This window comes from Magnolia sinica, chromosome 5 (assembly GCF_029962835.1).
Source record: "Magnolia sinica isolate HGM2019 chromosome 5, MsV1, whole genome shotgun sequence".
Classification (NCBI taxonomy): Eukaryota; Viridiplantae; Streptophyta; class Magnoliopsida; order Magnoliales; family Magnoliaceae; genus Magnolia; species Magnolia sinica.
Genome location: NC_080577.1, coordinates 12819407 through 12843901, shown reverse-complemented (window position 1 = coordinate 12843901; position 24495 = coordinate 12819407). Strand labels below are relative to the sequence as shown.

The window sequence follows — 24495 nt, the reverse complement described above, 5'->3', positions numbered from 1 at the left end:
AATGTGCCGTTCGCCCATTCCTCTTTTTCATGACAGTTGTAAGAACTCCTCTCTGTTTGGGGTTATTACATATGCTGTCTTTTTCAAAGATTGCTGGCAGATTCTAACGGCTGTTATCTTTGAGCAATTTACCATTTAACCTGTCTAATACGCAACTAGTTGTAGGCGTGTGGGCCCACCGTAGTGTGTGCATATCACCCGATATGTTCTGCATATGGCCGCTCCACCATGAAAATGTAAATCCTAAAAATCAAGTTGATCCAACCATTGTTTGGAGGTTTTGGGTGTTGTCCATTGTTTCCTATAGTGTGGCCCACTTATGCTTGGAATATAATTCTTTGGGAATTTTATATATATATATATATATATATATATATATATATATATATATATATATATATATATATATATGGCCCGCCATAGTGTGTGCATATCATCCGATATGTTTTGCATATGGTCGCTCTAGCGTGAAAATGGTAAATCCTGAAAACCAAGTTGATTCAACCATTGTTTGGAGGTTTTGGGTGTTGTCCATTGTTTCCTATAGTGTGGCCCACTTATGCTTGGAGTAACCTAATTCTTTGGGAATCTTTTGTATATATATATAGTGGAGCAAACCTTTTCGATCGGTTGAAAACCATTTGCACATATAAGTGGACAGGATGCATTTCCACCCAATACCAACGTCTGTTTTGTACAAATCGTCTTCTTCTTCTTTTTTATTTTAATTTTTTGAGAACTAAGGAAAAATCTTATTGCATTTTATTACCAACCAAGAAGGCCTGAATCATTAAAAATTAGAATAAGAGAGAGAACCAAGAAAACGGAGAAAAAGCCTACACTCATTTTGTAAAATTCAATCTGATTTTATCTTTTATGCAGTTCCAGTTTTTAACACCGCCTTGTGATTCACCCATTGTGGATCTGACCTGATCATTCATTCATACTATTAGGAGCAAGCGATAGTACTAAACTCACCTCCATGAGATGATCCTAGCCATTGGATCAATGGCATGAAATATGGACACTTAAGATTGAATGGAGAAATAAACTAGGTTGAATCATAATCTTGAAACATCTATTTGATATATCTTACTTTGTATTTCTTATGATTCCAAAGTAGTAGTTTGATGGTTCTAACCGTGTGATATATAGTTCAAGAACAACGGACGGTTGTAACAAATTGGCCCCATTCAAAGGGTTAGGATCATCCTATGGCCGTCAATCTTGCACCATAGCTTGCTCCCTGTGGTACTACTCGATGAACGGTCGCGAGTGTATTGTAAAGGTGGGGATGGGCGTCACATGTGGATAGAGTACCAAAAAATCTCGCACGTTGGAATATTTCAACGACGACGATTTTTGAGGCAGAACCCATCAAACAAACGGCTTAGATTACTGAAACATATCCCTACAGCTACAGAGTCATCTTCCTCTTGAAAAGCAGACTCCTACCTTCATCTTGAGCGAGCAGAGGAGCTCCATATCCCAGCGTTCCAAACAAATTCAACGCAAGAATCCAAAAGAGGAGAAGACGTATAGATAACATATTCGGTTGGGACGATCAGCGCCTGATAAAAGAGAATTTTGAGAGAAGAAGAAGAACCGAGCTGATGGAGAAGAGACAGCGGATCCAGATTCGAAAACCAGGAGACTTATGTGCGGAGTCAATGTTCGCAAATGATTTCATACAGTGACATTATAAGGAAAAGGGGCAAGAACCGCGAGGGCATTTTGGTCAATTCATGGTATCTCTTTCTTACCTGAATTTGGAGAAATTTACCGCTGTATGTAACACCTTTTATCCAGCGTCTTTTATGAAGAGTCCAAGACTTTCCTTCCCAACTTAAACGTTGTAAGTACGGACAGAGCATTTGAGGGCGAAAATACCCCTCCTTTTCACTGCCATTCCTTTCGCTCGCTCGCCTTAGCTCCATTTCCACTAAAAAAAAGGAGACAAAAAACCTTTTTTTTTCCAGCACAAAAATACCTCCATTGAATCGTGCCATTCTCCCATTGGATCGCACCATTCTCCCATCGGATCGCATCCTCTCCATGCATCAGCATTTTCTCGATTTCTAAAAATGGTCCATCCATTAAAAAAAGCATGCACCACAGGTATATTTTAATATATTGCCCTAAAGGGAGTAAAATTTTTGTGGGCCATTGAACTGTTGGACAAAGCTTGCATCTAAGTTTTTAGTTCATATATGTATACATCATCCTATGAACATGATGGATTACAAATAAAACATTATTGTGGGGGCATAGCAAGGTTTCCACCGTGGAATCATTGTTTCCTTTGGTATGATCCACTTGATATTTGGATATGCTACGATTTTGGGCTCAAACCCTTAATTTAGTTGGAAAAACGGATGAACGCCGTGGATAGTCCACGTGCATTCTCAGTAAAATAAAAGCGTACTGAGTAAATTGATTTCCAATTTACCAGAGTTCTTGGTCTATTTGACCTACTTCTTGGCAATATGCTCTAGTCGTCGCCGACATTCCCAGTTCATGATTGGTTGAATTCCTTGAGTAATTCATGAATTTGATAGACAAATGATAAAAATATGATCGGGAACTTCTACAAATTCATGTAATGTAACAAAAAATTTTATGAACCGCTTTGTCATTTTTATTAACTGCTCGGTCAACTTCACCGAAGTACTCATTGAATTTCATGTGAAGCTCATTCAATTATGTGTTACGTTAGTTTAATTTCATTTCAAGTTCATTAAATTTCATGTTAGCCTCGTTGAATTTCATATTAGCATCACTGAATTTCAAGTTAGCCTTGCTCAATTTCATATTTTCCTCGCTTAATTTCTAGGTTTCCTCGCTTAATTTTTAGTTTGCCTCGCTGAATTTTTACCTTGCCTCGCTCAATATCTAGTGTGCCCCACTCAATTTCCAGTTTACCCCGCTCAATTTTCGGTTTGCCCCACTTAATTTTTAAGTTTACCCTACTCAATTTTCAGTTTGCCCCGCTCAATTTTAAAGTTTGCCCCACTCAATTTTCAGTTTGTCCCACTTAATTTCCAGTTTGCCCTGCTAAATTTTTAAGTTTGCCTCACTCAATTTCTAATTGGCCCGCTCAATTTTCAGTTTGCCTCGCTCAATATCTAGTTTGTCTGACTCAATTTCTAGGTTGCCTCGCTCAATTTTAAGTTTGTCTCACTCAATTTTCAGCTTGCCTCGCTAAATTTTTAGCTTGCCTCGTTGAATTTCTAGTTTGCCCCACTCAATTGTAAGTTTGCCCCACTCAATTTCTAGTTTGCCCCACTCAAATTTCAGTTTGCCCTGCTCAATTTTCAGTTTACTTCGCTCAATTTCAAGTTTGGCCCGCTCAATTTCTAGTTTGCCTCACTGAATTTGTAGTTTTTCTCGCTCGATTTTTAGTTTATCTCGGTCAACTTCTAGTTTACCTCGGTCATTTTTCAGTTTACTTCGCTGAATTTTCTGCTTACCTCGCTAAATTTTTAGGTTGCCTCGCTCAATTCCTAGCTTGCCCATCTCAATTTCTAGGTTGCCTCGCTCAATTCCTAGCCTACCCCACTCAATTCCTGTTTTTGCCTCGCTCAAATTCTAGTTTGTTTCGTTTATTTTCTAGTTTGCCTCGCTCAATTTATAGTTCGCCTCCCTCAATTTTCTTGGTTTCCTTGCTCAAATTTCTAGTTTGCTTCGCCTAATTTCTAGTTTGCCTCACTCAATTTCTAGTTTGTCTCACTGAATTTCTCATTTGCCTCGCTCAATTTTCACTTTGCCTCGCTCAATTTCATATTTTCCTTGCTTAATTTCTAGTTTGTGTCGCTCAATTTTCACCTTGCCTTGCTCAATTTTCAGTTGCCTCGCTCATTTTCTAGTTTGCTTCGTTAAATTTCTTGTTTGCCTCATTGAATTTCATGTTTCTCTCGCTCATTTTTCAGTTTGTCTCGCTTAATTTTTAGGTTGCCTCGCTCGATTTTGAGATTGCATCGCTCAATTTTGAGCTTGCCTCATCGTTTTTGTAGTTTGCCTTGCTGAATTTCCTGTTTGCCTCGCTGAATTGCATGTTTCCCTTGATCATTTTTTAGCTTGCCTCGCTCATTATCTAGGTTACCTCACTTAATTTTTAGCTTGTCTAGCTCATTTTCTAGGTTGCCTCGCTTAATTTTCACCTTGGCTCGCTCAATTTTTATATTGCCTCACTTAAATTTCAGCTTGCCTCACTCAATTTTTAGATTGTCTCGCTCAATTTTCACCTTGCCTAGCTGAATTTTTAATTTGTCTCGCTCAATTTTGAGCTTGCCTCGCTCAATTTCTAGTTTACCTCGTTGAATTTCACGCTTCCCTCGCTCATTTTCTAGTTTGCCTTACTCAATTTTTAGTTTGCCTAATTGAATTTCATGTTTCCCTCGCTCAGTCTTTCTCAATTTCTAGGTTACGTCGATCAATTTTTAGCTTACCTCGCTCAATTTCTAGGTTGTCTTACTCAACTTCTAGTTTGCCTCGCTCAATTTTTATTTTTATTTCCTACTTGTATTGATCTTTGATTATGTTTGTAATAGCAATGCCTTAAAGCAAGTATGTTGAATTTGAAAACATACTGGGACTCGAAGTCTGCGTCAGAACATGCGAAGTTAGCAGGCGAGATGAGCATTGTCTATGTAATTGCCAAGCAGCGGGAAAAATCATATGCCGAGGCCATTTGATGTTATGAACAGGTAATGCATTCGTTACAAAACATCAACCCTGGTTGTAATATGTTCTATGATCATCTTTTTACTGATATATTATTTTATTAAACGTGAATAGGTTTATGTACCCGTGAACCATGATAATTCTCATTGGTTCTTGATGGTGTTATATCCAAGAAAACGAGATATCGTAATTATCAATAATTTATACACAAATGCACTCCTAAAGTATAAGCAGAAGATCAAAGTGATGACTGAAGCACTCCCTATTCTCTTCCATACCACCGGAGACATCACTGTTCTTGAAGGGAAGGCATGGACCGTTAGAAAAGATAAATCGGTGCCGAAGCAAAGCAATGGTTATGACTGCGGTCAGAAGGTGGCAGGGCCGCCGCCAGTTCGGCGCAACCCCACCGGTACCCAACTTATGTGGGGCCCTCTTACATGTGTGGGCCCCCTTCTCTTGCCCCTTCTAGCACCTAAAACCCTCCCTTTTAACCCATTCTAATCCCAAACCACCTCCATTTACACCTCATTCCAACTCAAACCTTCAAAAAATGAATTTGCCAATACCGCTCTTCAAAAACCCCAAGGCCCTCCTTTCCAAACTACTTCAACCTCAACCAATCACCACAATCAGAAATCTCCCTAACCATCTCTATCAACAATCTTAAAACCTTCAATTCCTACCCTATTTCAATTCAAAACCCTCATTCTCAAGGACCTACAAGCCTTCTCTCTCCAAGCTAGCCACCCAAGCCTCCTTCCCTTCCAAACCTATCTCCTTCAAAACTCCACATTCCCAAACATCCAAACCCTCTCTCCATGCTTTGAATGAGCGAGACAACCTGGAAATTGAGTGAGGCAAACATGAAATTGAGCGAGGCAAACTAGAAATTGAACAAGGAGAATTAGAAATTGAGCGAGGCAAACATAAACTTCTTCGAGGCAAACATGAAATTTTCTGCTTGCCTCGCTCAATTTTCAGTTTGCCTTGCTCATTTTTTAGTTTGCCTTGCTTAATTTTCGGCTTGCCTCGCTCAATTTTCAGTTTACCTCGCTAAATTTCTAGTTTGTCTCGCTCAATTTTCACTTTGCCTCACTCAATTCCTAGTTTGCCTCGCTCAATTTCCAGCTTGCCTCGCTAAATTTCTAGTTTACCTCGCTCAATCTCTAGTTTACCTCGCTCAATTTTCATTTTGTCTTGCTCAATTGTAGTTTGCCTCGTTGAATTTGTAGTTTGCCTTGCTCAATTTCTAGTTTGTCTTACTCAATTTTCACTTGCCTCGCTGAATTTCTAGTTTGCCTCACTCAATTTTCACTTTACCTCGCTGAATTTGTAGTTTGCCTTGCTCAATTTTCAGCTTGCCTCACTCAATTTGTAGTTTGCCTTGCTGAATTTAAAGCTTGTCTCGCTAAATTTCTTGTTTGTTTCGCTAAATTTCTAGTTTAGCTCGCTCAATTTGTAGTTTGCCTCGCTGAATCTTTAGTTTACCTCGCTTAATTTTTAGCTTGCCTCGCTCAATTTCTAGTTTACATCGTTGAATTTAAAGCTTGCCTCGCTCATTTTTCAACTTGCTTCGTTGAATTTCTAGTTTGCCTCGCGGAATTTCAAGCTTGCCTCGCTCAATCTCTAGCTTGCCTGACTCAATTTTCAAGCTTCCCTCGCTCATTTTTCAGCTTACGTCGCTCAATTTCCAGTTTGCCTCGCTCAAATTCCTCTTTACCTCGCTCAAATTCCAGTTTGCCTCGCTTAATTTCTTGTTAGCCTCGCTCAATTTTCAATTTGCCTCACTTAATTTCCAGTTTACCTCGCTCAATATCAAGTTAGCCTCGCTCAATTTCAAGTTTGCTTCGTTGAATTTTCAGCTCCGTGGATTCGAAGTAGTTATCCCCTTGGGGCGTGTTTGGTTTGTGGATTTGAATGGTATTGAATTGTATTAGAAATTATTAAGACTATTATTGTACAATGATTGCATGTCTAGAAATACTATGGTATTATAGCCATCCAATCTTATGTTTGGCATAAAAATTTTGCTATTAGAAAACATCGAATTAAGTAATATCATATTTGGTGGACCATGGAATTGTAATCAACAGACCAAATTCACAATGGATGTTGTTCACTTGTACACATATATAACTAAAATGTCACATGTAAACGATGTATATGGATGAATGGCATAGATGAATGCATGCATCAATGCGGGGCCCAAATGTGTAATGGATTTCAAAATCCACAGAAATCCTGCATGGACCAAATGCAATTCCATGGGACTAAATGTAATTCCATCCCAACTAATCCCAACCTTTCCCATCCTCTCCAAATGATGGATGGAATTGCATGAGACTAAATACAATTCTATCCCACTTAATCCCATTTAATACCCTGCGCCAAACGCCCCCTTGAGCAAGGCGGGTTTAGGGAATGAGGGGTTTTGAGAGAATTGGGTTTGAAATGAAGAATTTTGGTAAATAGATGGCCTAAAGATGAAGAGTATTTAGGGAAATAGAGTTTGGTGGGGAGGATTGGATGCAGGGAATGGGCTTAGAGGGAGGTTTTTGGGTTTCGAGGGAGAGGGACTAGGAATATTTCGAAATGAGGCTATTTTGGGGGCTTAAAAAATGGCTAAAGGTGCTAAAAGGGGGCCCCACAAAACTCAAGCCTCGGCAAGGTCGCGCCAAACTGGCGGTGGCCTCGCCCGACTCTGTTTGGATTGGCGGGGTTGCGCCGAACTAGTAGTGGCCCCGCTGCCCACCATGGATATGCTACCTATGGCTACGGTTATAATCCGTAGCCATAAGTCCCGACGAGGTCGCGCTAAACTAGCAGTGGCCCCGCCCGGCCCTGTTTGGATCAGCGGGGTTGCACTGAACTAGTAGTGGCCTAGCTGCCCACCATGGATACGCTTCCTATGGCTACGGTTATAATTCGTAGCCATAGGTCTACGGAAACGAAAAATGATTTTGAAAAGCAAGGATATTTTCGCTCTCAATTAATTTGTCCATACGTGAAAGGGAGTCCCTCCCGCCTGTGTTATCTTCCCTCTCAACTATATAAGGGAGTCACTAGACGGTGAAAGGTACATTGACACACATCATTATACACAACTAGTGACTCTTTTCTTTAAGATCGTTTCTTACAAAAACACAGATCCCTAACATAGGCGTCAAAGGGTCTCCTTTGCTATCTCATCTCGTGTGCAGGTGTTTGAGGGTCTAAAGAAGGTTCGCCAGAAAATTGCATCAACATGCTTAACTTAGATGACCTGGGAATACTCGCAAACATCAAACATCAAGAACACGTAGGGAGGGACGACCTCAAAGATGAATAGCCTGTTTGGACCAATCAGGAAAATCCCCCAGATGAACTTTCAAATTGAACAGATTTAGACGATCAAGGTTTCTTTAAACCGATCTCAAAGATAGCAGGGAAATTAGACAAATCTTGAAGACAACCGGTCTAATTGGACTGATACCAACCCTCAACGATCAAATTAAACAAAATTTGAAGACAAATGGTCTAATTGGACTAATATCAAACATCAACGATCAAATTCAAGATTTGATAGATTATAAGGAAGAACGATCTAATTGGACTGATCTTGAAATTCTGCTGTTTATTTGGATCAATGTGTGAGTTCAAAGCTCTGATTGGAAAGATTAATGTCAAGTCAAGCTACAAGATCGGATCAATGCGGAGCATCAACTGTTAAATTAGACCGATTGCAAACGTGAATAATCTTGTTAGACTTAAACACCAAGGCCTCTTTTGGTATCTACTCTAATCCAATAACACCAATAGGCTCTTTTTATTATCTCTTGTTTTAAATAAGTTTGTTTGATAAAATCGTTAGAATTTTTTTTATTTTTTTAAATTATTTTATTATTTTTTAAGTAGTTAATGTTATTTTTAAAGATTATAACAACTATATTATAAGAGCAATTCAAAGAATTGTTTTATTGGATCTTATTATAAATTAATTATGCCCCCAATGACAAAGGAATGGATGATTACAATCTTCATATTTTAAGATATTCGAGCCATTCATTATGTTGTAGGTTAGATGTGGATCAACCATCGTATATGGAGCCTACCTTTGATGTTGACAGTCCATTTTGTGAGCCAAATGTTCAAAGTGGGTCGTCCATCAAACAAGGCCCGTCTTGCATTTAGAGCATTCATCATTAGGGGTCCACCTTGATTTAGGTCCGTTATGTGGGGCCCACCGTCAATGTTAATGGGTCTTTTTGTAGAGGGCCATCAATATCCATTACCCATCACCCATTAGGTGCAATCCACATTTGATGTGTCCACCGTGTGGGCCCTACTTTCGAAGTGAATTGTCCATCATATAAGGCCCGTTTGAGATATCCATCATTCATCGTGTGAGGCACACCTTCTATGTGGATCATCCATCATGTGGGCTACTTTGGATATGGGTCATTTATCATGCAAGACCAATTAGCTGATGTCTAAGCTCTATGAGCCTCACCATAGTGTATGTATTTATCCACGCTGTTCATTCATTTTTTCCAACTCATTTTTGGACATGAGCCCAAAGTGAGTAAAATCCAACTCTCAAGTGGACCACATCATAGGAAAGAGTGGAGAGTGAAGATTTTCTGTTGATAACTTTTTGAGGGCCGCTTAAGTTTTGGATCAAGCTAATATTCATGTTTTACCTTCATTCAGGTCCTCGTACCGTATCAACAGGTCATATGGCAAATAAATATTACAATCAGCCCTGGGCAAGGACTCAATTGAATTTGCCTCATTTTTGGGCTCGTGCCTTCAAATATGAGTTGAGAGAATCTATAGACTGCTTGAATAAAACACATACATCATGGTGGGCCAGCAGAGCTTTGACACCATCTATCTCGCTTGTGTTGGAGTCACCAGCCAAACGGCATCAGTCTAGGACCCCTTCCAGAGAGAGTTAGGCTTTGGTGGATGGGTTAGCCAACCATGATATATGTGCTTTACATGGAAGATGTTCATCTGTTTTGATAGCTCATATTAGGGAATGGTACCATAAATGAAACATATCCGAATTTTAGGTGGACTGCACGATAGAAAACAAGGATGATTGAATACTCATCATTAAAAACTTCATGGGGTCTACTGAAATGTTTATTTTCCATCCAACTTTTTAATAAGGTCACAAAGACTTGGATGAAAGGACTATACAAATATCAGCTTAATTCAAATCTTTCGTGACCCACAAAAAATTTTTAATAGTCAATATCCACTGTTTCCTCTGGTGTTCTCCACCTAAGATTTAAATATACTTCATTTTTTGAATCATCCACTAAAATGAGCTGTCAAAATAGATGAATGTCACGGATGTAAGGAAATACATAATGGTGTGCCCCACAGTTATGGATCCACCCACCTTGGATTGTCAAGTATTTCATTCAGGCCATCCATGTGGTTCACGACATGTTTCATGGTGAGATGCTGATCTTCTAGGCCGAAGTACGCCTCTTTCATCCAAACTGTTTATGTTTTTTGTTTTTTTTTGGCATTTGATTGGATTTTTTTTTTTCCAGCTAGTGTTTCTGCTGGCCCATTAAAAGAAAGCCCAAAACTTGGATGGTCAGGATTGAGTATTTGATGGTCCACACATCTAGAAGCACCCTGCACATGTTATAAATTTTAATCTTATTAGAGGGTTAGTATGGTTAGGGTCTTGTGAAGTTGGGCCAACATTATAATTATTTATCACGTTCTTATAAAATTTTATTTCTCTGACTTTGTAAGGTTGGATAAGTCTGATATTGTACGTGGAATTTTCATATAATCGCTGCTTGAGTTATAGTCATTCCATGTAGAAATTTTTATCCTTTGACCTTATCTAAACATAGAGCAGGAAACAATAGGTGGAAATGGGAAGCAGATTGCCTACTGCAACAACAATATTCTTAGTGGCATGATGCGGCTCCATGGGACCCACCATAATGTATGTGTATTATTTGTGCCATTCATCTGTTTTGCCAGCTCATTTTAATATATGAGCATAATAAGGAAACAAATCTAAAGTTCAAGTGAACCACACCACAGGAAATATAGGGGATTGAAGGCCCTCCTTGAAAACATTTTAGCGGCCACAGAAGTTACAGGTCTTATAAATAAGTTGGATGACAAATAAACATTACATTAGACTTAAGAAAGTTTCAACAGGGAATGTCATCGGCCTAATTATTTTCTGATATGTGGTCCACTTGAACTTTGTATTTGCCTCCTTTTTAGGGTTGTGCCCTAAAATGATGGGGCAAAAACGGATGGACAAAATAGATAAAACACGTGGATTATGATGGCTCCACAGAGCTTGGGCTATATAGTGCCACCCCCAATCTGGTAGTGGTAGATATTCCTACAACAACTTCCAATGAAGTGCACGTGTGATGCATGCGAAGATGTTCTGTGCACACGTTTGTAAGATACAGGCCATTGGTCAGGTGAGGCTACCGCCAACATGCCATGGCCTGAAAATCATTTAAGTCCATGCATCAGGTAGCCTACACTTTAAGATGAAATGAACAATTAGCATAAAATATGATCAGCGGCCTATATTTGACGTTCATGTGTGGTCCACCGACATTGTTAATTTTTGGAACTGGACATGTTCATGGTAGCCCCCCACCTAATGAGTGGTTTGGATCCCACACATTTGCACCATATCAGCACGTGTGATGCGAGGTTATGGTAACCGTTCATTTCATAGCAACGGACCCAATTAGGAAAGGGTTGAAATAATCGCATCCACGCTTTTATTTGTTGCATTCCCACCGCACAGGTTCAGTTTTGTCAAATAAGCAGTTTGTTCAAAGTGAGAGCAGATTGCATGTGTCCCCGGGCACATAGATGTATCCGTGCCCGGGGCTGTGTGGGGCCCAAAGAGATGTTCGTGACAAATCCATTCCGTTCATCTGTTTTTAAAGACTACAATAGGATAGGTATCTAAAAATAGGTATATCCAAAACTCATGTGGGCCATATCACATGAAACAGTGGGGATTGAACGCCTAAAAGTGACAGAAGTTTTGTATCAGGAAGATATGTTTTTTCCTACAGTTTATCTGATTGGCAATAACCATATGAACCGTTTGGATGACATATAAACAACATTTTTAACTCCAGGAAGGTTTCAACGGTGGAAGTTTCCTTTCAAAATGTTTCGTTTGTGGTGGTCCACCTATGTTTTTAATCTACCTTATTTTTAAAATTTCATCCTCTTATAGTCTTTAAAAACAGATGGACGGAGTGGATTTGTCATCGACATCTCTGTGGGCCCACATAACCCCGCGTACATGTATATCTCCGTGCCCGGTGCACATGCAATGCAATCCCCTCTCATTCAAAAGAAAAAATTAGCCCTGTTGACGCTTCCGTACTATGTCCTTTTTTTCGCCGGGCGAAAACGCCGTTACGAAAATAGAATTTTAGGGTACGGAAATAGTATTTTGGACGAAAATATCCGTACGGATAGATATCTACCTGGTAAGTAAGTTTTGTTTTCGTCGAGGAAAAAGAGTGGATGTTCGGTCGCGTCTATAGTAAAAAATTACCCGCATTCAAAAGGCTACCTTGCGGGGTTACACGGCATACCGTACACATCCATACATACATCCGCAGTTTGCTCGTTTTCTATCTACTTGAGTTAGGTTTTGGAATCTTGGACCGTTCATCTGTTAGACATTACCATGGACGGTCCATCATTGAAAACTGCAGTGATTACACGATCCTATCCATCAGACTCGCGGCCTTGGAATTGAAAAAGTAACATGAACAGTCAACTTCGGCAGTGATGAAGTGAGCAAAAGTAGTGTCTAGGATTGTTTGATTGATGCTGTTATTGAACTATAGCCCATCTATGCTATGGTCTCATTGATGGGCGGTTCTGATCTACCTTCCCCTCTGCCAATTATAATATGGAAGGTAGGGTATTGAATCATGCGGTTTGCGATACACACGGGCCACACGTATCCTTTCCACACGCATCCTTTCCACACGCATCTTTACAGGCAGCACACGTGCCGGCTTCGAGTTTGTGGAACATCTGAGCAGTGCATGAGGTGGAATCCGTCACTGAGATGAATATACGTACACACCAAGTTGGCCCACTCCTCAGATGGGCCACACTTATATGAAAAGAATGGACGGCTTATACATGAAGTTTGCCAACAGTGCAGAGTCAGCTTAAGTAGGTGGCCAGCATGATGAACAGACGGTCCAGCTGTCCGCATATGATCATCTTCACGGTGGGTCCCATTTTATGCTCTTCTATCATTCTATTATTCATTTTCACGTCCACATCGTTGGATGGTCTCCTTTCTTTATTTAAAATTGACTGGACGGTCTGTGGTTTGAATGCACGCCTCCATGCAGGGAAAATGGTCGAAAAGTCACACCTACTCCATGCCTTGATAAACAAGGATAAATGAAAAATCCATGGGTTGAATTTTCAAAAAGATTATTTTAAATCCCGGTGGGCCCCACAAGTTGGTCCTTTTGCTTAGGTGTAGCTAGACTTATAGAGAGAAAGGATGACCACAACCGGCTTTTAACGAATAAACTCTTGCAAAATATTGATTTTAAAAATATATTTTAATAAAATAAAAATAATATATAATATATAAAAGTGTTTGAAAAGATACCTTTTTGTGGGTTTTAGGAATAGTCCCATATTGGAAAAAGAGAAGAACTTTTTGTGGTTTAAATGAAGACAGTAGAGTATTATAATATTTGCTTACCTAGTCCAAGGACTATGGACACCTGCGCGTGCTCGGGCTCGGTCACGGGCACGGTGCGAAGGAGTGGGCATGTGAGGCAGTGTGGCTGTAGAGGCGTTAGTGGCGCACTTCGCAGCGGATGGCTGGATGAAGGGGAGACTAAAGGACTGAATGAGAGTCTTCCAGTGTATATAGAGAGTTGTTGCAGCAGATCTGTAACAGCTGTGTCATTAGTGCAGGGTCTAGCAGTAACTGTTGCATGACTAACCCAACAGCTAGAAAACGGCTAGCTGCTGTCTTACAACAGTCAGTATGCAACAGCTTAATGACCCATACACAACAGTCAGAAAATGTCCATAGGATTTAATTCCCTAGACCATAACCCTCAGCCACCATAGCCTATAAAAGGAGGGTCCAGATGAGTTTCCAAACCATCTCTCAACCCACTTTAACAGATCCATACGAACTGAGATAGCCCACTACTTGTTGAGAGTCAAATATTACATATCAGACCCAGTTATTGTCTGGATTTATGAACATGGTACCATTGAATAGCCCATTTTAATCATGTCTGTGTTGCAAGGTGGAATTGCGAGCTGAGACTGGATCGGGATGTTAAAAGCACGGATTTAACGTTCAGAATGCACCAAGGCAAGGGACGGACTCCAAGGGACCAAGATCGACGGAACTACACGCCGGGGATCCGCGAAAATCGAGAAACTGAAGCTCAAGTGGCCCGAAATTGGTCCAGAATGCAAGATCACAGGGTTCCCACCATCCGTTTAGCTCGAAACTTTATACATGGCTCGAGGACCAAAAACTAACCGTACACGTCAAATTTCAGCCATTGGATCCCTCTAGAAGTGGCCCAATGGACAGATCAGCCCCTTTAATCGTTATGTGGGGCCCGCCTGATATCTGGATATGCTTCAAAATTGGTCTAGACGGTCTAAATGATATGACAGAATGGATGGACGGAACGGATTTCTCACGAACATCACGATGAACCCATATGTACATTGCATGTACATAGGGTACATGTGCACGAGAAGTGCACCGGACGGAGAGTCCGGTCAAACCACGGACTGACCCGCAATCCGTTTGTTTAAAAGAAACAGCGACCGACGCTGTTTCGACGGACGATCTCTGTGGGCCCCACTCGCTCTTAATTTCGATGATCCGACCCGTTCACATGCCTTATAAGATGGCCAAGACCAACGCCTAGGTGTCTTTTTGGCCACTATACAAGCGTCTTCATGATCCCAGCCGTTAAACGCAGGATGGACGGCGGAGTAGAAGATCTTGTGTACCCCATCGATTTCACTCCAAAAATCACCATTCCCGAATGGTTTTTCACAAGGATTTCAATGGACGGTGTGGATTTCTCAACCGAATTCAATCATGGCCTCCACCAACATCCCAGCGCAAGAAGCGCGCAAGCTCTGTTGCGCGCAGCCGGGACTTCCGGGCCGTTCCCTGATCAAGATGGTGATCGGATCAGCAATCCAAACCGTTCATTCTCATCAACAGGGAGCCGTGACCACCACCAAGAAGTCCGATTCTGATTTTGGACGATCAGTCGTCCAAAATCTCAAGCCAAACGCGGGTTGATCGCGGGTCCTCCGCCTGTTGCTGCGAAAGTTTTTTTATTCCGACTCCAACACGTTCTCTTGTGTGGAAGACTTCCGCCTAGAGTGGGGAAATTCGGCTCCGACGAGTTCTATAAAGGGAGATGAATGGAGGTTTTGCAAGGAGGACGGGGCGGGAGAGAGTACAGGGGAGGCTTGCTACTACACGTGAGCTTGGAGGGAAGCTGGTTAGCTTGGTGGTCGGCTGGAACGTTAGACAGGGGGCTGGACGTGAAAGGGAAGCTGGAGCCGTGGAGCATGCTGGGAAAGAGAGGCTCTGGACAGGAGCAAAAGGGGAGTTTTGGCTGGACATGAAGCTGGTTTTTCCTTTCCTTCTTGTTCTTTTCTTTCTCTTTTTATTTCTATCTTCATTTGCTTTGTTCAGCCCATTCATGTGTGGCTAAACCTCTTAGCTAGGGCTAAGAGGTGAAGCCTGTAGCGAGATGGGAGATACTGTTTCATGCGTTTAATTTAAATTTCTGAACTGAATTTGATTTTAAATTGGTTATTAAAGGAATATTTTCTTAGTCTTTAATGGTCTGTTGTGACTGAAATTACAATGGGTTTGTAATGGCTTTGAATATTTCTTTTTCCCTTTTGATGTTTATGATGTCAGGAGCCCTGTTGTTCACCATCGTCTCCTGGGCATGGTTGGATGATGGTACCCTTCCTGACCTTCATGGCATGTTGATTGGTTAGTAATTAGTTTAATTCTTTTGTTAACTTTGTCTCCTAGGCATGGTGTGGTGATGGAATCCATTCTAATTCATATACCTTTCATCTCTTTAAAATTATATCAGAAGAAGTTCAGTTTAATTTTCATGATTTTTGAAGCAGGCATAAGATCTCCCTGATCTCTACAAGTGGATCCTCTGAATCCCTAGTTTCCTTCCTCTGAATTCCTTAAAGTTTTAGATAATTATTCCACAATTATTCCTTAAATTCTATTTGGTGTAGATCACATCTTAGTCTAGTTCTAGTTCTACTTGGTTTCAGATAACGTACATGTGTCAGTCCCTGTGGATTCGACCTCGGTCTTACTGAGTTTATTACTACATTGTTCACTCCCCAAGTATAGGGTTGTGATGTAGTAATAAACTCGGTAAGACCGAGGTCGAATCCACAGGGACTGAAACTTGTACGTTTCCTGAACTTAGGTAGAAATAGAACTAGTCTAAGATGTGATCTAAACCAAATAGAATTTAAGAAATAATTGTGAAATAATTATCTAAAGCTTTAAGGAATTCAGAGGAAGAAAAACTAGGGATTCAGAGGATCCACTTGTAGGGATCAGGGAGATCTTATGCCTGCTTCAGAAATCATGGAAATTAACTAGACTTCCTTTGATATAGTTTTCAAGAGGTGAAAGGTATATGAATTAGAATGGATTCCATCACCAAACCATGCCCAGGAGACAAAGTCAACAACAGAATTAAACTAATTACCAACCAATCAGATGATTATGAAGGTCAAGAAGGGTACCGACATCCGTCCATGCCCAGGAGACGATGGCAAACAACAGGGCTTCCTGACGTCATAATCAAAATAAGGAAAAAGAAATACTCAAAGCCATTGCAAACCCATTGTAATTTCAGTCACAACAGGCCATTAAAAACTAAAAATATTCCCATAATAAAAATAAATCAAAAACCCATTCAATCTAAACAAAAGGCACAAGCAACAAGTTCTCCCATCACGCTACAAGCTTCACCTCTTAGCCCTAGCTAAGAGGTTTAGCCCAACATGATCGGGCTTGATCTCTCAACTAATAATAAATAAATAAAAATTAAAAAAATTAAAACTAAAAAAAACAAACTCTCTATGCAGACGTCCAGCCCCAAGCCTTAGATCCCTCCCTTTCTCCTTTCTTCCCTCCTTTTATAACCCGATGTAGGTCGGCTGGGCTGTTTGCGCAGCAAGCAAGTCGGTTGTTTCGTAGTTGGAGACGTTTTACGCAACAGAGAAAACCAATAATTTTTCAGTTTTGTTTGCACATGCAACCATGATCGAAGTTGGACAGGAAATCCACTCCATCCACTGAGCTCACCTAGAAAAACCGGTCGTATATGGATGGTTTTGGATCGGATCTTTAGTGGTACGGAATATCTCTCTCACTGCCGTCTATCTTGCGTTTGAACGGATGAAAATATATCTCTGCTGCCTCTTGAAAATTCGTCACCTAGGTTAGGATGATGGGGAGCGTGGGCTTCTTATGGACGGTCCAGATCAGACCGTTGCTGTCCTATGGAGGCCTATAGAGATCAACCGCGAACTCTGTTTGCGAACAGAGCTTCCGCGTCCGCGCTGTGATGGATGGCGGCCCACTGATTGATGTCAGGACGAAAATCCATTCCGTACATTGGAATCTACTCAAAAAAATATTTTGGAAGGGATATTTTTGGAGTGAAATTGGAGTGGCCCATACGATATTTTATTCCGCCGTCCATCCTACGTTTAATGACTAGGATCTTACAATAGCTTGCATGGTGGTAAAACGACACCTAGGCGAGGGTCTACCCCAACCTCTCGTCACAATGGACGGTCCAGATCTGTCTTTTGAACAATGCCTAGGCCCCACAAACGCCAGCCGCGAGCTCTGTTTTCGCGCTGGCGAAAATTTGAATTGGAGAGGATGACGTCCCTGTGTTGACATGCAGTGTTAGTGCAAAAAGTGTACTATATACACTGTATGATGATTATGAGAAATCCACACCATCCATCTTGTTCTTCTCATGATTTAAGGCGTTGAGACCGAAGATGAGGAGTATCCAGAGATCAGGTGGGTCCCAGATCAGTAAATTGTGGGCTGATCTGTCCGTTGGGCCCCTTCCACAGTGATCCAATGGATGAAAATTTACGTGTACGGTTAATTTATGACCCTTAGGCCATGTATAAAGTTTTGAGCTGATCGGATGGCGAGAACCCCGTGATCTTGCATTTTGGACGTCTTTTGGGCCACTTAAGCTTCAGTTTCTCGATTTTCGCGGACCCCTAGTGTATAATTCCGTTGCTCTTGGTCTTCTAGAGTCCGTTCCTTGCCTTGGTGCTTCTGGAGCGTCAAATCCATGCATTTACCACCCTTTTTCAGTCCAGGCTCTTAAACACACCCTGCATTACAAACATGATTAAATCAGCCATTAAACGGTATTATGTTTGTAGATCCAAGTAATAACTGGGGTCTAATATGCAATATTTGACCCTCAACATACATCACAACTCTATACTTGGGGAGTGAACACTACTCCTCTCTTATACTCCAGTAATTCCAGCAAGACAGCAATGGTTAAACCTTTGCTTGAAGAACAGACCTACGGTGTGGTCTAGAACAGTTCGACTGAACCAGTCGCTGAAGAACTGACCAGTGCAATGATCTAAATTACATATTCTCTTCTGTTTTTCTCTTTTGAGATTTTTTCTTTATTGTAATTCTGTCAGATAGTGTATAAAAGAGTTCTATTTGGTGGGCCTTTGTGTTTGCTGAGCGTAGACCCACACCTGACTCGTTGTATCCTAGACGCGGTTCGCCTGTAACCTATCAGCATACTAAATTCACTTAAGTAGGGGCAAATAACACTTTAAGGACAGCGTTTCAGACGTGCTTCAGCCTGTCCTTAGTTCTGATCATCATGATTTTTCGGTTTCCATATTTTACAGAAATATTTTATTCTGTATTATTTTCGACACAAATCAATATTCTAATTAGGCCAAGGCGAGCTACAGCAGAGTTTCCTAGTAAAAAAACTACTACTAGTTTTAACAAATAAATCATGTAAATATTGATTTTTAAAAATGAAAAACCATTTTAACAATATTTTTCTAATAGATATAAAATGAAAGTCCAGGGGTAAGAGTAGGCCTTTAGGATCCGACGAGATCAGATATTATTCGGTCTTATATTTATCTCATCATGGGACCCATCCACTAGTGATTGCTCAAAGTGAACCCCACAAGTCTATATCCGACACAAAATCATCTCAATTTCATGATTTTTCTTCTTCTCCTTCTTCTTCTTTTCATTTGAAAATAGAAGAATGATATGAAACAAGTGTCCTAAACCTGGTTCAAAAACCAGTAACTCTAGTCAAGGCTCGATCAACCAATGAGTGGAGACTCATACAAGTCAACCCGATTACCCAACACCCTGATCCATAGCTCAAGTGGTAGACTGAGTGAAAGGTACCTCGTTTTAACACCGAGGTCTTGGTATCAAATCCCTAGTGGGGGTGGCTAACAGTGAAGTGGGAACTGACAGTGTGTTGTACTAACAAGCGAACCAAAGAAAATAAAAACCCAATTACTCAGCCGAGTCTTGTAAATTTTGACCAGGTCTAATATTATATTTTCATTTAAAATTTAAAAAAGGTAGAATTACAAATAATAGATTAAATGGAATTAATTAATTTAAATTATATTATGATAAATTTCCAACTATATGAAAATTAAAATTCCATTTTAATACCTATTATACTCATCATTAATGCAGCACTCATCGTCTCAATAATCAAGAACATTAATGTGTTGTATGAACATATACGACACAATCAAAATAAAAGGGAGATTTACAAGTACATTTTAGGAATTCAGTACCATGCAGCTTTTAATGTTGGGAATAAAACAAGTATATTTGGGCTTATGAAGATCAAGATATCTACGCTCGAGCCAAGATTTCTTGGCCGGTCAGTAAATAGGTTAGGCTTGAGCTAGCTAGGAAGTTGATTGTCCACTGACCAAATCACCAAGATATCTTTGGTGGCGACCTGATGTGGAGTTTGGTTGGCTACAACAACTACGAGTTAGATATGTGGCCCAATTGAGTACATATTCAACCGAACGACTTTTAAGTATGCTTTGCATATGACCCATCTATGACAGAAAGATGCAACCCAATTATATCCCGTCATGCCAGGTCATTGGGGATATCCTCACCAAGCAATCCGCATCCTGCTAACCCCAATCCGGGCTAATACCTGCCTGTTGCCGGCTTTAAACTGTTGGTGAGCATGTTGATTTTCGGACGGCCCAGCCGCTGGGGAAGGTAAGCGCCGACGGTTTTTAGCCATTGGCGTGGCCCTTTTTTGGCACATTACTTTGTTAGTTTTGCACCACTAACAAAATGGTGGTGACTCGTGAGCATACATCCATCTAAACCTTCCCATTTGGCTCAAATTCAATCATGCATGCGTATCTGATGTGTTAGGGATAGATGTGGCAAAATTGGAACCGAACTCCTTCTGACTCCAAGTGCCTATATAGACCGATCAAGATCAGATCTGTGAAGATTGGTCGTCTATTTAACTACCAATCGTATGAGATCAAGTAATTAGCGAATGAGAGGATTTATCTTTCATATGGATTCTTTTTCTTACCTTTTAGTCGAAAAGACTTCAATATTTATATGATTAGAAACATAGTTTAACAACAAAACAATAGAGAAACAAAATATAACTAGACAAAAGCTGAAAATATTTTATTAATAATCTTACAATATAGATACTCAAAATCAGCTTTACGAACAATGATTCATTTGTAGCCTAGTGTGGACTAAATTTTGTAGTAAGATGGTCGTGAAGTGCAAGATGATTTTTTTTTTTTAGTTGCTTAGTCAAAAACTGGGCCTCGTGATAAGATAACCGATGAAAGACAGATCTTCAACAATCTGTTAAAAAACTTGGCTTAAGACAGAGCCAGGTATGTGTCAAGACGTTCGAGGCAGGTTCAACTATTTGTTCAAAGACTTGTGAAGAGCCAAGCACATGGCAAGACAATTGATGAAGGAGAATCATTTAGCATGTAATAGAAAGCCCCGTAACCTTTCGTTTGATACTGAGTGATTTTTCTTGCAATACAGTAGAATGCTGATGATGACTAGTAGAGAGGTAAACTAGGAATAAAAACCACAACTCATATTATGACTGATGTTGCGCTGGCGAGAGATGGAAAGCTAAATGAAAATAAAATAAAATAGAAATATAAGTATCAATGAGGGATGAAGAGATAACCAGTGTTGCCCTGGGTTTGGTTGTGTTAATGCGGTGCCTAGAGCTCTTCATTCTGTGCTCTATTCATATAGACTCGAGCGGCGGTCGCTAGAGAGTAGTCTTCAATGTCGTGAGAGATTGGGCTGGCCGTTTCTTGTGCAAGTACTCTACCTAAGTGTAGCCTATTACCTTCAGCCATGTGTATAAAAAAGCACTGATTCCAACAAGTAAAGTGCTTGTGCATGCTATTTTAAGCATGGAGAATGCATTCTCCACAAGTTCAATGATTTGCATACTTTCCTAAGCCATTATGCTAGTTATGATCATTCACAACTTGTCATGTGTGGATGTCGATCTCTTTTTAGTCGAGATTCCTTTGTTAATGATACCCTATATAGACACGCCGCTTACTGTTAGTTTGGAGCTTCAACTTCACCACATGCATCAGATTGTTGCCATGTGGTGCCTTCTGAGTCGTTTGGCCTGGCCGCATCAAGTAGGGCGTAAACACATCCTTGTTATGGGTTCCATTCTAGATGGATCATTCACCTAAAATCATTGTGGTCAATTAATCCTGATTATCCATTTAAGGCTACAAAAGGGATGGGATGTTGAATATAATGATTGGTCCAAATTTAAAGGTTTCAGTTATGCTCTCCATTCACAGTTGCATCAAAGACTTTGACAGTCTGGATTTCCATAGAACCATGCCATGTGTACATTTAAAGAGTCACGACTTGGTAGCTAGAAATGGATTGTTAGTATCAATCATTTATGAGAGTGATTTTAGATGTATATACCATTTACAATGGGCCCATAAGTGTCACGTGAGGATGAGTCACTGCCATTTTTTCAACTCAACAGTGCAAACTAAGGCGTCTTCTCCATAAAATGAATAGTTCAGGTTTAATATGGTTTGGGCCTGAAAGCAGAGTGAAAACAGTTATATTTGTGTATATATAAGATTAAAATAAAAAGCTTTAATTAAAATAATTAGAATGTCTATATAAATAGTTGAATGGTGTTCTGTCTCTCTCAAATCGTTCCTTATCAAGTAATCTGGTCATTAATTAATACGTCTCTGTTGAAATTTAGTAGAAGGAATCTCTACTAAGAATTTCACTCGAAGATGGATTGAGTCAGGGCATTCACATGGTGATAACCATTGTTTTCAGTATCCTGTGATATCACTAATATATCCCACTATATATCTTTTATTCCAGCTGGATGATACAAAACCTAGCTTTAATATTCATTTTTCATGGTATTGTGTAATATATTGCATGATATCGTGATATATCCACTCTTTTTATAAATTCTTAATGTTTCATGTGATATATCAATATTGAGTGCAATATTGAAGGGGATAATATGAAATCAACACTTATCTAAAAAATTTACAAAAATTCACAATTTTTTGGTTTAAAGAAAAAAAATCTTACTACTACATTGTAAGGTGATTTTGACTAATCCATTATACTTTGTTGGAAGAAAATCTTTGAAATTTCTCTGAAATCATGATTGGAAGTTTCTTGGGGCCAGATTCTAAAAGGTGTTATCTTTGAATTTTGATTCGTTTTATTTATTTATTATTATTATTATTATTTTTCATATGTTGTAAATAGTGTCAAATGGTAAGAAATTCATGATTCTTCATGTTTTGCATAAAAATTATGGATTTAGAGCCACATTTTGAAATTTTGAAGAGGTTGGTCCAGTTGTGGAAATTTGAGAAAAAAATGATTTTTTTCTCAAAATTTTCTAAATTAGTTGTAATCATGACATCTAAACAAGATATCAAACGTGTACATAACTTGATCTATACATTCTTGGCACTTCTTTTGCTCTTGAATGTAATTGTTGTGTTTGTGTTTCCATACATATCTTCTTACATTCGTAAATATTATGAATTGACTTTGAATATAGTTGCATCTGTTCAGCCAGACAGCACATAGATTAGGACCCTATAAAAAAAAAACAAAAAAAAAAACAAAAAAATAAATAAATAAATAAAAACATATTATGTGCCCTTGTATTTTGTGATTTGTTAATTTCTAAATATATATTGATGTCTCTTTTAACAATTCCTGAAGTTTTATTGAAAAATTCAACTAATTTCCAAATGTTTTTCTATGTTACCGAACAACAGCGATGAATTACGTGATACAACCGATACATCCTATATGATAACTGATATATATTCATATCCTAAAGGTGCAATACATTATTCAAAAAAAAAAAAAAAACCACATTGGTCAGAAACACCTGATAGCTGGCTCGGATCAGAGGCAGCAACAGCTGAACATGTGGCTTTCAACAGTAACAGCACTCATGAATGGTGTTGATGTTTTGTTTTAATTCAATTCAGTTGAAAGTGTAGTGTTACCACATTGCTCCTCATGATGGTCTGTTGATGCCGGTAGCATGAACTTTAGCAGCAGAATAGCAGTGACAGCAGCGCCATACTTGTGGCAGCAACACTCACTAAGGATTATCTTGCACCGTTGAGACTCTACTTTCATGTGCAGAATTTTAATTTCAGCCAACAGGCAACTTCGGTTGAACATCTGAGCCATTAAAATAACTTGGGGCCAAAAACAGAACAATAACCCCCTTATTAGATGGGCCACACACGACTTAAATTAGACCATCAGCTGTAGATTGATTTGGACAGATTATCCTGCTTCATAAATGGACCGTCCTAGGCCTCTTGAAAACAAATGGACTACTAAAAGAATATTTCTTTCTGCCTATCGATCCGTTTTGTACACCAGAGAAATCGGACCGGTTCACCCCGGCTCCCGGATTCTCCAAATGGACCCAAACCATTGGTATGGGCAAGGCAGTAGATGCATCATGCCCTGAAAAATTCCCTTGATTGGAAAATCCAAAACTCTTAGTTTTTGTGGCCACTGAATAGACAGCCAAGACCAGAAATGCAATAGTCCATGTATCACATGCCCTGAAAAAATCTCCATGATACAAAAATCCGGACCTTTCAGTTTCTTGTGGCCTGGGAATAGAAATCAAGAACAGAAATGCAAAAATGGTCTCGATTAAGATACTGATCCTACACGATTAATAGAATTCTTATTCTTAACCGACTCATTCTTCTAACCAGACGAGTCTGACTCGCACAATTCACTTCCCGTCTTTCATGCTTTCCCATTTTGGATTTTGAGTGTAAGCAAATTGCAAAACCAATCACTTTTGAGGTCTTAAAGTCATACATTCCTTGCCAATGTGTGAAGACTTATTTAGGGCCTGTTTGGTTCATGCATAAGAAATGAGTTCATGTCATTTTAGTTAATCATAAGATCATATTTCTAAAATGAGATGAGCTCATTTTTAGATGTCCACCAAACAGGTCCTTAGTAAGCAACAGTATGCAAGTTGATTTATGTTATTCAGATGAAAGGCTATGCATGCCGAGGGTGGATTCACAAGGGCTGAATTGGATTCAAAAAAGTTAATG

The 24495-nt window shown here is 39.6% G+C and overlaps 1 protein-coding gene across 1 annotated transcript in view; it reads right to left on the bottom strand.

The window, feature by feature from the left end:
- The window catches only part of LOC131246946 (uncharacterized), a 223901-nt gene that overhangs the window by 19682 nt on the left and 179724 nt on the right, over positions 1 to 24495 (bottom strand). Inside the window, exons 25-26 of the mRNA XM_058247406.1 lie at positions 23407 to 23573; positions 23268 to 23318 (exon numbers count right to left, since the gene is read on the bottom strand). Coding sequence (XP_058103389.1) covers positions 23268 to 23318; positions 23407 to 23573 — 218 coding nt within the window. The remainder of the gene's footprint in view (positions 1 to 23267; positions 23319 to 23406; positions 23574 to 24495) is intronic.